The sequence below is a fragment of the Rhineura floridana genome, chromosome 16 (assembly GCF_030035675.1).
Source record: "Rhineura floridana isolate rRhiFlo1 chromosome 16, rRhiFlo1.hap2, whole genome shotgun sequence".
Lineage (NCBI taxonomy): Eukaryota > Metazoa > Chordata > Lepidosauria > Squamata > Rhineuridae > Rhineura > Rhineura floridana.
The window spans coordinates 33,726,930-33,741,127 of record NC_084495.1 but is presented as its reverse complement, the minus strand read 5'-3'; the positions used below and the strand labels follow the sequence as shown (position 1 = coordinate 33,741,127).

Genomic DNA, 14,198 nt, shown 5'->3' with positions numbered 1-14,198 from the left:
ATGGAGGCGTTGGGGAGCGACTTCAGCAGTTGGTAATGGAAGGAGAGGGCTCTGGGGATGGGGTGGAAGAGAAACCATAATCCTTGGTATGAATATTCAGGTGCTGCCAACATATCCCTATTTTTATCTGTTCGATAAAAATCCATTTCCATCCTTCTCGCCTTATCCAAATGTAGCTCAGGATTATTGTTTCCAAATACGGACACGTCAAACTTGACAGAAGGCTCAGCGCTAATCTCATAACAATGGGAAGGATTTTTTTTTTTAAGGAATCAGCGATCAAAGTCAATCCTGATCTAGCCTTCATTGACCTATAATCACTTAACCTGTGCCAAAGGGTGCCCCTTGCTTGACAGAAAGAGGCATCCTCCTCTATCCCACGCAGCTGGTGTTTATTCTTGGCTCAGAAAGCGCAGGGAGTTTATATTATTGATTTGCTGTACCACAGGACCATTCCCTTGGCACTTTTCAACCCCAGTGGGTTAAGTCTGAATAACAGCAAACACTTCTGGTTTTGAGCCACAGGGGTGGCCCCAGCTGTGTAATATATTTTCTCCACACAGATACACACGCACGCCTGCACACACTCCTTTTAGGAATGCAGAACGCTGTCTTTCTACATGATCTCAGATCCATTGGTCCATCTGAGGCCCCATTTGCAGCATACATAGAAAGCATTATTATACCTTTAATGGCCATGCCTCTCCAGAAAGAACCCTGGAAGCTGTAGTTTGCAAAAGGTCCTGAGAATTGCTAGAAGCCCCCTGTTCCACTCACAGGCTACAGTTCCCAGAGTTCCCTGGAAAGAGGGATTGATTGTTAAATCACTCTGGGAATAGCAGGGCAGCGAGGGGGTGTGGCCTAGGGAGAGGGGCGTATGGCCTGGGCAGAGTTCTGAGAGCCACATAGAGAGGGTTGGAGGGCCACATGCAAGGATGTGTTAGAATTCCGCCCAGTTCAGATTTGGAATTTTCCATTAATTCGTTTATTTTCAATCACTGAAGATCGGATTTTAATGAAGTGAATTTCTGCGGCTATTTACAAAAATGGACTTTAAAAAAAAATCCACCTCTAAAACATTGATTGTAAGAATATTATCGATATTTCCTTCACAATAGTGATATATTTTAAAGGAAGTATCAATATTTCCTTCAAAGTATCGATATTTTATTTTAAATTATGATATTAATATTGATATTTTTTTCCGAGCAACAACAACCACCACCCACGGATCTGTAAAAGCAGCGGCTGGTGGATACAGAACAAGCTTGAATCGATGCCAGCCTGTTAGGTAGATGGAATGCTTTTGAAACAGCACTGGCCAATGGATCCCATCCCTGTTTTGTGGGGCCCCAGGTCTTAGGTTTCCCACCCATGTGGTAAGCCATTAACTATGACCAGTAGTGTTGTGACAAATTCAGAAGTGCAAGGTCGCTTCATGATAGTCACAGCCACGTCCTCTCCTCTCCTTTTCCCTGCTGGGTTGAGAATGAGTTCCTTGTTAATGCAGAGTGTTAGCTGCTGAAAAGAGTCTTCTCAGTGGCTCACTCACCTCCTTTGATTGGCTCCATATCAGCAGGAAAGGACAAGGCAGCGTGTTAGAAGACTCTTCTTATTGGCTAACGCACTCTCCTTTCATACTCATTGGCTCACAGAATGCTGGAGACATAGGGACCCTGCTGGGACCCTGCTCCTGAAAAAGTAAGGGGTCTAAGACCACCCTGAGTCCCTGGAAGACTACTATGACTCAACGCAACATGCGAATGAGGCCTGCTATTCCCATCATCACCCTGCATCTACACACAGACTCCCCTCCCTCCTCCCACTCCCTACAGCTATAATAAACAGAAAGTAAAATGTTTGCCTTATCTGAATATGTCAGTAGCTTGAGCACTGCTCTCCTTGAGTCGGCTGTAAACAAAGGGTAGTAAAGAAGACCTGCCAATTTGCAACAAGAGAGATCCTGAAAGCCCTTCCTATTCATTGCATTGCATCCCAAAATACCCTTGCTGTCATACAGGGGAATCTTTGAAAGAAGAGGGGGAGAAAGTTGACAGCTAACCCTTCAGTCATGCGCTGTGGCGAAAAAGAGAGAGAATGGGAGAGAAAAGCGTTGTGGTTTTACAGAACATAGCTCACCGAAAGCAGGAAAGAGACATTTCCTTGTCATCATTTTCTCTTCTTCATCTTTCTGGTCCCAGCTTCTGCCCTGCTGTGGAATGGGGCATCATAGCCCCAATGGAGGCACCATTTCTCATAGCTTCTCTGAAGTCAATGGGAGGGAGCTGGGTGTAAAAGGGCAGCATGAAAGGGCTAGCTTCCTGGCATCCATACCGCAGTCACATTACATATATATAAATGTTACTGTTTTCAAAAAGAAACACAGTCAAGCAATATTTTTTTTTTTGAATTCCAATGATTGCATTCGGGATGCTGTTGTACTGTCAGCATTTTGCACAGTGAGTTCTGTTCTGGACAAGTGAGAAACATGATTTAATGGAAATTTTAGGTGATACATCTGCTGTTATGCAGCTTCTCATTTATTCAGTGCCCCACAGTGCACTGTGCTTAGCTGCTAAGTTTACATTAGTAGAGCGGGAGTAGCCAATGCGGTGCCCACGGGCGCTGGTATGCCCGCCAGTACCTCCTGTGGTGCCCATGAAAGTTCTCAGTAATTATTTCTTCAAAAATCCAGAGAACAGAAGAGACGGTGTGCTCTTCTGCCTCAGTTTGCACTGGCTCAGCTTCTCCCACACTCAGAAGAGACAAAAGAAGGGACTTCTTCACACAGCGCATGGTTAAGCTATGGAATTCACTCCCCCAAGAGGCAGTGAGGGCCACCAACTTGGATGAATTGCAAAGGATTGGACAAAGTCGTGGAGGAGAAGGCTAGCAATGCCTACTAGCCACAATAGCTATGCTCTGTCTCCGCAGTGAGAGGCAGCATGCTTCTGAATGCCAGTTGTTGGGAAACGCATGCAGGGAGAGTTCAGGTCCTGCTTGCAGGCTTCTCCCGTAGGCATTTGGTTGGCCATTGGGCACCCAGGATGCTGGACTAGGTGGGCCTTTGGCCTGATCCAGCAGGCTTTGCTTATGTTCTTACTGAACACATCCGCTAAAACAAGCCCATATGTCCTTGGGTGCCAGGATTGGACACCGACCCTTCCAACCAGTCTGAAGCGAGGAGAGGAGCAAAGAGCTTATTTCTGTGAGCAAGGGTGGCGGCTTATCCGCTTTTTCCACTGTCCAACTTTCACACTCATACATGGAGATCAGGAATACCATGGTCTGAATGATCCTGACTTTAGTGTTCAGTGATACATCTTTGCATTTGAGGGCCTTTTCTAGTTCTCTCATAGCTGCCCTCCTCAGTCCTAGCCTTCTTCTAATTTCTTCACTATTGTCTCCCTTTTGGTTACATGTATAGTGTATGCTTAATAAGTCAGAAGGCCACTGAAGAAGACTCTTTTTCTAAATACATTTGGCTGAACTTTGTCTTTGTATCTTATCTTGCAGCAGCATTGAATTTTTATAGTTGCAGAAGTTTATGGTTTTTATATTCTGCTTTTTGTATTTTACCTTATATGGGCATTGATTCAATACACATACAGTATTTTAGCAGTGATTTTATGTTGATTTAACAATATATGCATATTAAATGTTTATATTTCATTTTGTGTTTCATATTTGCACCTTAACTCCTTTTTGAGCATTGTGTGTTTTATGTTATGGCAGATTTTAACTTTCCAGTCCTTGATGTTATTATTTAAGGCCACATTCACACCATGCATTTATCCCACTATTATTCCACTTTGAACAGCCATGGCTTCCCCCAATGAATCATGGGAAGTGTCATTTGTAAAGGGTGCTGAGAGTTGCTAGGAGACCCCAATTCCCCCCGCACAGATACATTTCCCAGATTTCCCAGGGAACAGGTACTGAACATTAAACCACTCTGGTCCTTTATTCAGAACCATGAGGACTAGAAGGGAAGGTCCATGGCTCAGTGGTTGAGCACATCCGATGCATGTAGAAGCTCCCAGGTTCAATCCCTGGCATCTCCTGTTAGGGCTGGGAGTGGCAACAGTGATGCAAGGGAGGGGGTAGGGATCCCCCACCCATCCCCCCACCTTCTCCCCACTCATGCCATGAAGTTGCCTTCTCAACGGACCTCTCACTTCTTTTTATGTTGAAGTTTTTATTAACCAGGACAAGGCGAGTGCTGTTTTGCCCCGCTATAGAAGGCACAATACCGGGCTGTTAGAAGAAGTGTGGGAAGGGAACCTTGAGCGTGAGTGCATGGAGGAAGTCTGTGTTTACGAGGAAGCAAGAGAAGTCTTTGAAAACGACGAGGAAACGGTAATTGCTAGAATGTGAGATCTCAAACTCAGGTCATCGGGTGCTTCCATTAATCAGTGGGTGGGTTGGGGGGAATTTGGATCTAAGCAAATCCCATTACGTATTCCCAGGGCTGCATGTCTCTGCTTTAAAACATTCACATGCACGCAAACTGGATTCCGTTTTGTTTCCAGACTCAATCCAAGGTGTCAAAGCACTAATCGACTTAGGTCCCATATACCATAAAGACCACCTCCTTCCCTCTTACAGACCCTCTCAGGTGTTGAGATCGGCAGAGGAAGGACTCTTGGTAGTCCCACCACCCTCAGAAGTTTGGGGGTAGGGGCAGCAGCCCACGAGAGGATTTTTCTGTAGCAGCCCCTCAACTGTGGCACTCCCACCCCACAGACGTGCATCTAGCATCTTCATTATACAGCTTCCATCTTATGCTGAAGATGCACCTCTTTACTCTTGCCTTTGACAGTTAAGATATTTTTGTGAGACCCACTTCATATGTTCTTTTTAAAAATCTGTACTGTGTTGTTTTTGCTTGGAATTGGTTTGCTTGTTTTTATAATTGTATGTGAACCATTTTGCTGCTTCTGCTTGTTTTTAATTGTATAATTTATTGCTGTCATACTAACCCGTGAACCTTATGGTGAAGGCACATAAGAGAAGCTTGATTATGTGACCTCAATATGCAAAGCAAATGTGTGTGATTGTTATTTTGCATCAGGTATCCTGACGTTTTATTATTGTGTGCTTAAAATCTCATGGGGAGGGACAAAGAGTTATGTTGGACACTAAAGTCACTTCAGAACTTGCTTAGCTGCTCCTATGGCTTCTACAGTTTCAGGAGACATAACTCCTCACATGTTTAAGTATATATGTGCACCAATAAGGACTAGAACCTTGATTTACTTTTTAAATGAAAGTAGAAACTGTATTCTGTAACAAAAAGTGCACATTCTTCTGTGGATTTCCAGTGAGCATACTGCCCTGATTATTTCTGCCTAGACATGTTTCAGATCTGACTGCCAGTGGAGCTATGGGATAAAGGTGCTGAATTGCTTGTACAAATTAGTGCTGTATCTGGATCTCAGTACTAATGTAATATAAATGGCTTATATACATATGCATTGTTTCTCTACTTGCATTCTCATTTGAAGTCAGCATTGTTATTATTTTCTTGTAGATCAAGTTTTGGAAGAAATACACTGGTAAGTGATATCTTTTACCTCACTTTGGCTGCCTTCGTCCTCCAGCAGCATTCAGCACCCTGGTGCCCCTCTCCAGATGTTTTGGACTACCACTCCCATCAACCCCAGCCAGCATAGTTCAGGACAGGACCAGCCAGGCTGGCAAACCTTGCGCTCTCATGACCCCCTCTCTTGTCCTCCAGCGCACTGCCAGAAGGAGATCTGAAGCATCCACTCCCTGGTTTAGGCTGACCAGAGCTTCTCCTTGCATCCAAACCAGACATTCTGGTTAGTTCAAACTCTGGTTTGTTAAAATCAGCCAGATCACAAACCACGGTTTAATCCTGGCTTGTTTTAAATAACAAACCATCATTTAAGCTAGCCACAGTTGTCCTTCTTAGATGTGGCATTAAACTATGGCTGGTATTAAGCAGCGGGCAGATGTTTCATAGGAAGATAGGAAGCTGCCTTAGACTGTGTAAGACCATTGGTCTATCTAGCTCAGCATTGTCTGCACTGACTGGTAGTGAGCAGCTCCCTGGGGTTCCAGGTAAAGGGCATTCCTAGCCCTATCTGGAGCTAGCAGGGATTGAACCTGGAGCCCTCTGCATGCAAGGCAATGCTCTGCCACTGAGCTATGACCTTGAGGTACAGCTCCTCCCTAGGGCAAGTTCCTCCTGTTTCGCTGCCCTTCGTTTTAATTTTTTTTTTTTTTTTTGCTTATGTGGGAAAATACATTGAGAGTCATATATAAATAACAACATCGCTCACGGATATTCCTAGTTACAATTACAATGCAATATTTATTTCCAAGATTGTGATGATTGCAAGTCAAATCCCTGTATGAATGGAGGCCGGTGTGAAGATCAAATCAGTAGCTACCGATGCCTGTGCCCACCTGGTTATGAAGGAAAGAACTGTGAGTTAGGTATGTTAACAGGGAATAGATGCCCAATTACTCAGAACCATCGATCAAGTGGGTATTACAACAAAAATCTCAAGCAAAACAAGTGAAGGGCTTTTTTTTCAGAAAAGAGAAGCTGTAGCAATTAAAAAGTAACGGCAATGCAGCAAGGTGGACTTCTCTTGGGTGGCTGTTTCATATTTGGGGTACCACAATTGATAAGGCCCTGTCGTGGGCACCTGCCCAGCAGAGGAGGAACCTGAGGCAGGGGCCTCAATGGTGGAATGGAGCCTCATAGAGGAGGCGGCAATTTGTAACCCATTTCATTTCCAGACTATTTACATGAGGGGTGGGGAACCTCAAAGCCAGGCTGTGTGCACATCTTTCTACCTAGCCCTTGGGGCTATCCCCAGACCACACCTCCTCTCCCTAAGCCACACCCCTCCCTGGCCCTGCTTCACGCCCTCCTTTAATGTTTCTGCCTGCCTTGAACTTGGATCATGCCTATTGCTTGCCTGAATGGAAAATAGAGAAGGATGTGTGTATACAAAGGTAAAATGTACATGCATCACTCCACTCCATTTTGCTCTGCCCACCACTGGTGTGTGGTGCCTGGAAGGTTGCTCAGAAGGGAATGTGGCCCTCAGTCTGGCACAAGTACCCCACGCCTTTGAAGGTCAAGACTAACACTTTGAACTGAAGCAAACTGGTACCCAGTGTAGATGACACAAGCAATGTGATCTGAGCGACCAGCTCCCTGAACCAATAGGTCCTTCCGGGACTGTCCAAGGATGACAGGAATTGTAGTTCAACACCATCTGGAGGGCCAAAGGTTCCCCACACCTGCAATAAAATAAATCAGTAAAACAATATTGACTTAATTAGCATGGGACTAAGACAAGGAGGACACAACTTCAAATCCCTACAGAGCCATGAAGCTCATTGGGTGATTTTGGGGCCAGTAACTAACCTCTCAAGACTATGCTGCCTCACAGGGCAGGTAGCAGGTAGCTCTGGTCTGGAGGGTTTCAGAGCTGAGTTTTGAGTTGAGGTGGGGGGGGTTCCTTCCTGGAATGGGTACGTGGATCTATGCCAATGACATCAGCGTAAGGCCATTTTTGGGGCTGGATGATGCAATAATGCTAAGGAGGAGTGGGGTGTCCTGATGGTTTTATCCAAAACCTATGATACCTGTAAGCTGTGGTTTAAGACCTGATTGATTGACAACCCAAGATTGTGAAAACTGACATTGGGGTCCCCAGACCTCATGAACCCTCCAAATGTGCTGGATTCCAAATCCCATCAAACTTGACCATTCACCATTCTGGCTGATGCTGATGGGAGCTGGAGTTCGCAACATCTGGAGGGCACCGCATTGGCGAGTTCTGCCTCCTTGTTGTGAGGATTACATCAAGGAAGAGAACCATGTGGGCTGCCTTGAGCTCCTGGGAAGAAAGGCAGACTATAAATGGAGTGTTTGGGAAGGGCCATAGCTCAGTGGTAAAGGATTTGCTTTCCATGCAGAAGGTCCAAGGTTCAATCCCCGGCATCTCCAGGTAGGACTGAGAAGGTTCCCTGCCTGAAGCCCTGGAGAGCTGCTGCCAGTCAGTGTAAACAATACTGAGCTAGATAGACCAGTTTAAGGCTGCTCCTTATGTTCCTATGAATAACTAAATAAAATAAAATATCCCACAATAAATGTGTTGGTCTTTAAGGTACCACAGACTTATTTGTTACATTTGTATATCTCACCTTTTCTTCAGGGAGTTCAAGGTGGCATACATGGTTCTCCTCCCCATTTTGTCCTCACAACAGCCCTGTGAGGTAGATTGGCCTGAGAGACAGTGAGTGGCTCAAGCTCACCCAGTCAGTTACATGGCTGAGTGGGGATTTGAACCATGGTCTCCTAATTCCAAGTCCAACACTCTAACTGTTACACCATCACTGATATATAATATTTCCCCTTGCTGCTGCAGTCATTATGGGATAAACATACCTGTGTGAAATTTTACTGATGCCAGGGCTTCTTCATTGCCCCATTTCATGCTGCAAATGTATATTTTGGAGAGTTTTGCCTGAAATATAATTTAATTTCAACTCCCCATCAGACCACACTTGCTCGACAAACAATGGAGGCTGCAAGCAGATATGTGAGAATGGCCTGACAGGGACGGCAATCTGTTCCTGTGCTCCTGGGTACAGACTGAAGGATGACCAGAAGAGTTGTGAGCCGACAGGTAAATGATTTGAGTGCTGTTTATGAAAGTTTGAGCTGTGAGTCTCCCACTCTCTTAGCAGATAAAGACTCCAGACCTGATGTGGGATTCCACTGAAATAAAAGGGGGCTTCCCTTCCAGGTGAGTCTTTGGGGATTTGATTGCCAAACATGCAAATCTGGTTGGAGTGGGTGCTAGCCAATAGCCATTTGCCATTGTCATACTAAAATGTACACAAGTCTGTTGCATTGGGGTGGGGCTGGAGGGCTTTGGTTTTTTCCCAGCTATTCATGAAGCACTAAGGAAGCCTGAAAAAATCAGAGCGAATGACAAGACAGGGAAAAAAATGTTTTTTAAATCAGGGGCTGATGCTATTAATTTAGATTTTTGTCATGTTGTTTTTATTGATACCCTTTAGTGTGAAGTGTTAGTGGATTGTTCAGTCTTAGTGGTGTACCAAATAGTGTAACATGAGACATTTTGATGGGCCTTTTGTAATGCAGAATCTACACTTATTTCAAATCTTGCTGATAAGTTCCAAGTGAAATGTGTTCTTATGGATTTCCTCCTCACTTGCTGGATTCTGTTCTGACGTTATTCTGAGCTGCTTTGGGTCATAACTCCACGGCAGAGCATCAGCCTTGCATTCAGAAAGCCCCAGGTGCAGTCCCCGGCATATCTCAGTAGGCCTGGAAATGTCCCCTGCAGAGCCACTGCCGGTCAGTGTAGACAGTGCCGAACCCAATGAACAGACGGGGAAGTGGTAGAATACTTTGCATGCAAAAGGTCCCAGTCGTCATATCCCAGTAGGGTTGGGAATGTTCCTTGTCTTAAATCCTGGAGAGCCACGGCCCATCAGCATGGACAATACCGAGCTAGATGAGCCAATGTCCGACTTGGCAAAAAGCAGCTTCTTACGTTCATGGTTTACCAGGGGAAAGCAGCACGGAAATAAACTTTCCGGAGCAACCTGGCATCAAGGATAGACTAACTTGCCTGTTATGCCTGGTTGTGGGCCAGAGTCTACTTCCCAGGGCACAAGTGATTTTGTGTTTTCTCCACAGTGCCCTTTCCGTGCGGAAGGATTGCAGCTCCGGAGGCAGTGAACAGCGAACACGCCAGTGCTGGCAGAGAAGCGTCTAACGATAGGCCTTGGGTTGTTCCCATGGGACCAACCCCAAACCAAGGGCTTGTCCCTGTCAATAACACAGACAGCAAGAAAGGGGAAGTTCCATGGCAGGTACTACCACTGAATTAGCTGTTTTGCCAAACCGGTAACTCACTGGTCCACATCAGACAATTTGCATGAGGACCATTCCTTCTAGTAAAAAGGTGGGGAATGTTTTTTCAGCGTCGGGGTTGTGTTCCCTTCAGGGCAACCTTCTGGGGGCCACATACCAGTGGTAAAAGTGGGGAGAGCGATGCATACTTTTGTACAGTTGGCTAGTTGCTACACACACTTGCACACATCCCTCTCTGCCTAGGCAGGCAAGAGGCATGATCAGAGCTCACAGACACACATTCCAAACAAGCAAACACACTCAAAAAGAGTGGGGGAAAGGGCCGTGAGGTGTGTGGCCTGGGAGAGGTTCCAAGGGCCAGATAGAGAGGTCTGGAGGGCCGCATCTCAGCTTTGGACCAGAGGTTCCCCCATCTATCCCCAACTAACTGCTAGGTTTTTATTTATTTGAGAGAGAACTGCTGGTGAGCTTCCCAGACACATCTACCTTGGCCACTGGCAGAGGCTGTATGCACCTGAATAGAAGTTGCTGGAAACCACAGGAGGGGAGAGTTGCTCTTGCACTCAGGTGCTGTTGGCAGGCTTCCCATGGGCATCTAATTGGCCACTGTGAAGATAGGATGCTGGACTAGGTGGGCTGCTGGCCTGATCCAGCAGGCTCTTATGTTCTTACCTGCTTGGCTAAGGTGGGAAATAGGGTGCTGAATTAAATAGGTTCTTGGTTCTTGGATGTTCTGGTGGCTTTTTCCCCAGGAAAGCCTGTATAGGATTGGATCCTAAAACATTTTGGCTCAGGTTTCCTGATTTTCATTCCCAATAGATTTAAGTAAAGGCACTTGAGATCTACATAAATGCACAGTGTCTGCTGTTGTATTTCTCTTTGGTTTTTAAAGGCTTTTGTTTTGGCAGTCTTATATTTTTCATATATACATTTTCCAATGCAACGATGTACTATTCAGCCTTTGCTGCCCTCTAGGGGCAGCCGCCGTCAAAACTACTTCTAGGCTATCATTGCACATGTACTTATATGGGCTGCTCATGATCTCATACAGTTTTCTCTGCTCGCAGGTTTATATGCTCAGCTATGAGCGGAAAGGGTGGTGTGGAGGCACGATCATCAGTGAAAAGTGGGTAGTCACCGCAGCACACTGTCTTGAGCATGGGCCTCACACTGTTGTGGCTGGTAAGCAATGGGACAACTTTGATGTGCAGCCGGAGTTACTGCTTGCTGCATTTTTTGCCTAGAATCTCAAGATGCTTGCCAGAGCAAGTCAGGAGGGATGGTAGAATCAGAGAGCTAGATCCAAGTTTCTCAGAGACTTTGAGCAATCCTATTCTTAGTTTGCTCCTAGACTTCTGGAAGAAAAGACCATGCCCTTAAGTACATACAAAGTGCTTTGCCTTTCTACTAGATAGTCACACACAGCGTCAAGATGCATCAGGTTCAGGAATGTGGCTTCCTTTTAAATTTCACAGAAGTTTCATCCAGCAGGGATGGTGAGAGGGTTCATATTAGTCTCTGGGCCACAGCAAATGCCCATTTTGATTTTGTTTTTTTAAAACAAAGAAACAAACCTGCCTTTAAAATATTGATGTTAAGAATAATTTTATCAACATTTCCTTTCATTTATTGAGATTTCCTTTCAAAATATCAATATTTCCTTTTAAATTATCAATATTTCTGTTGAAAATGTTGATATTAATATCAATATTTTTGGAAGGGGGAAAACAGATTGTTAAAAATAGCAGCTAACAAACAAAGAACAAACTTGAATTAATCCTGGCCTGTTAGGTCAAATGAGTGCTTTTGAACTTTCAATCCCTATCCAGCATCCAGCTTCCTACTTTGGTCAATAAGATGCTTCCAGGAGGCAGAATTTTACCAACCATGCTCTTTTCTTTCAATTTAAAAATCCAAATTGCTTTAGCCCAGCCTTGCCCAAGCTGCTGACCTCCAGATGCTTTGGACTACTGTCATCCCTGACCATTGGCTATGCTGGCTAGAGAATCCCAACAGTATCTGGTGGGCACCAGGTTAAGGAAGGCTACTTTAGGCTTTCCTCATAAGGAAGGTGCTCCAATCCCATAATCACCTCAATTGCCCTTTCCTGTATCTTTTTCCCCAGCTGTACAGAATCACACAGTTGGAAGGTACCTCAGCCATCTAGTCTAACCCTCCCCTGCCAATGCACAAAATCCACTATACAGCATCCCTGATAGGTAGGCAGCCACCCCACCAACCATGTTAGATGATGCTTATCCAGCCATGATTTCCTTTTAATATCAAATGCCTTTTTTGCTGCTGATGCTTCGGGTTCAGCACTGGACTGGCTAGACCTAGGGTCTGGCACATCCTGGCACATTCAATGTTGGCAGATGATAGTATGTCCAGAATTTTTTTAAAAAAACACCTCCAATGGCTCTTTTTCTCAGGTGACTTTAATACGGAAGGTTTTGATGGGACTGAACAACTCCGTCAGGTTGTAAAGGCAATCCCCTACCCTACATACAACTCTAGCAACAGGTACCACAACGACATTGCCCTTCTCGAGCTGGATTCACCACTGAAACTCAGCCATTACATCACACCGATTTGCCTCGCGGGCAAAGAATTCACAAACAGTCTTCTGAAGCGTGGATCCGGCACAGTGAGTGGATGGTGGAGGCTGGGGAGCCAGAGAAGAAGAGCAAACATCCTCCAGGTTCTGAAGGTGCACCAGGTTGACCAGGCCACTTGTCTCATGAATAATAGATCCAGCATCTTGCCAAACATGTTCTGTGCTGCCCCCCTGGACACAGCTATGGAAACACACCAGGGAGACAGTGGTGGCCCCTATGCCATAGACATGAAAGGCACCTCGTTCCTGACAGCGGTAACCAGCTGTGGGGAGCAGTGTGATGTGGACTTGACCCTTAGCTTCCAGACCAAACTTTCAAACTACATCAAGTGGATAGAAAGCGCTGTTACGTATCATAATTAAGCCACAGGGAAGATGCGTGCAATTCCTATAAATTGCCCAGGGGCCATCTGATGGTGGTGTAAGGGAGAGGGAATATAATAACTGCAATGTCTGTTCTGAAATAGATTCATAAAATTAAACAAAACACAACACATAATTGAAAACTGTTCACATAGGAATTGCTATTTAGAAGAGTAAGGGGAATTAAACGTAGTAGAGACCAATGGGTAGAGGGCTTGGATGGCTTGGCTTGGTGAGGCCAATATTCAGTATCTTTGCTGTGAGGCCCTCAGCAAGCCACATCGGCTTCAGCTTGCTTCTAAAAGTACCTACCTCACAGGGTTGTTGTGAGCAGAAAGTGTTGGTCAGTGAAGCATGCTGTGAGACTCACAGACAGGGTTTTTAGCAGAGAGAGTGAAACCTGAAGCAGAAGGGTTAAGCTGAAAGAACAGAGGGCCAGTTTTGCCAAGGTCAGAAGCTGGCTGGGAAGTAGATAAGGGACATCTTGCTGTGTCTCAGAGTGTGGGGGAAGGCTTCTGTGAAGAGAGAACTGTGTCTAATGTCTTTGCCTAGTAAAGACTCTTACAAGAAACTTGCCTGGCCTATCTTATTCCCGTTCTAAACGGCTCTTGGATTCCATCCTTGTATGATCTATACACGCACACACGCAACAGAAAGTACAGGCATACCCCGCTTAATGTCGCTTCACTTAACGTCGCCTCGCTATAACGTGCATGCTCCATACGCCTCCATATCCCGCTTAACGTACGCGCGCTTCGCAATTACGGACACTTAATGGCATGACGCCGCTGCCATCTAGTGGCAATTGCGGTGCAGTACATGCATAGATAATTGCTTCACTTTAAGTACATTTTCACTTTACATACACGCTCCGGTCCAATTGTGTATGTTAAAGCGGGGTATGTCTGTATAGCATTGTAAAGTACTCTGGAAACTTAGCACGGCAAATACATTAAAATGCAATCAGCACTCAGTGCATTTCTTATGTGTATTGTAATGAAGTGTAATAAACCCACAAATAAATTAACAGTATGGGGAAAAAAAACACTGTTGTCCTGGCTAACCCCACTGGATTCAGATTCAGGTGTGTTTTTCTCCACTATGTTTAATGTGGAATTTCAGCTTCAAGTGTTTCATAAATCAGTTTGCAGATTACACAGGATTCTTTGTTCCTACACAGCAGTACAAAAACATGACTACTCAAGCTAAGACATTGTTGCAGTGTCCTGACTCCTTAAAAAGGTTTAGGGCAGGCTTTTTCTATTTGTATAAGAAAAGTGTCCCTGAACGAGATTGGGCTAAGAAGCAGACGTTCCTATG

At 45.1% G+C, this 14,198-nt stretch overlaps 1 protein-coding gene across 1 annotated transcript; it reads left to right on the top strand.

Annotated features, from left to right (window-relative positions):
• Window positions 1–13,449, top strand: LOC133371521 (coagulation factor IX-like). The gene is made up of 8 exons (XM_061599060.1): window positions 1–32; window positions 4,155–4,359; window positions 5,534–5,558; window positions 6,352–6,465; window positions 8,550–8,678; window positions 9,722–9,897; window positions 10,966–11,080; window positions 12,331–13,449. Exons 1-8 carry the CDS (start codon window positions 1–3, stop codon window positions 12,876–12,878), a joined length of 1,344 nt encoding a protein of 447 aa, XP_061455044.1. The 3' UTR covers window positions 12,879–13,449.
• The last annotated feature ends 749 nt before the right edge of the window (window positions 13,450–14,198 follow it).

Excerpts from the sequence above, each read along its gene's own strand:
- LOC133371521 (XM_061599060.1), top strand. The coding sequence starts at position 1 with ATGGAGGCGTTGGGGAGCGACTTCAGCAGTTG. Across the intron at positions 33-4,154 it reads GGGAGCGACTTCAGCAGTTG|TTGCCTTCTCAACGGACCTC; the intron begins GTAATGGAAGGA and ends CATGCCATGAAG. Across the intron at positions 6,466-8,549 it reads AGGAAAGAACTGTGAGTTAG|ACCACACTTGCTCGACAAAC; the intron begins GTATGTTAACAG and ends ACTCCCCATCAG.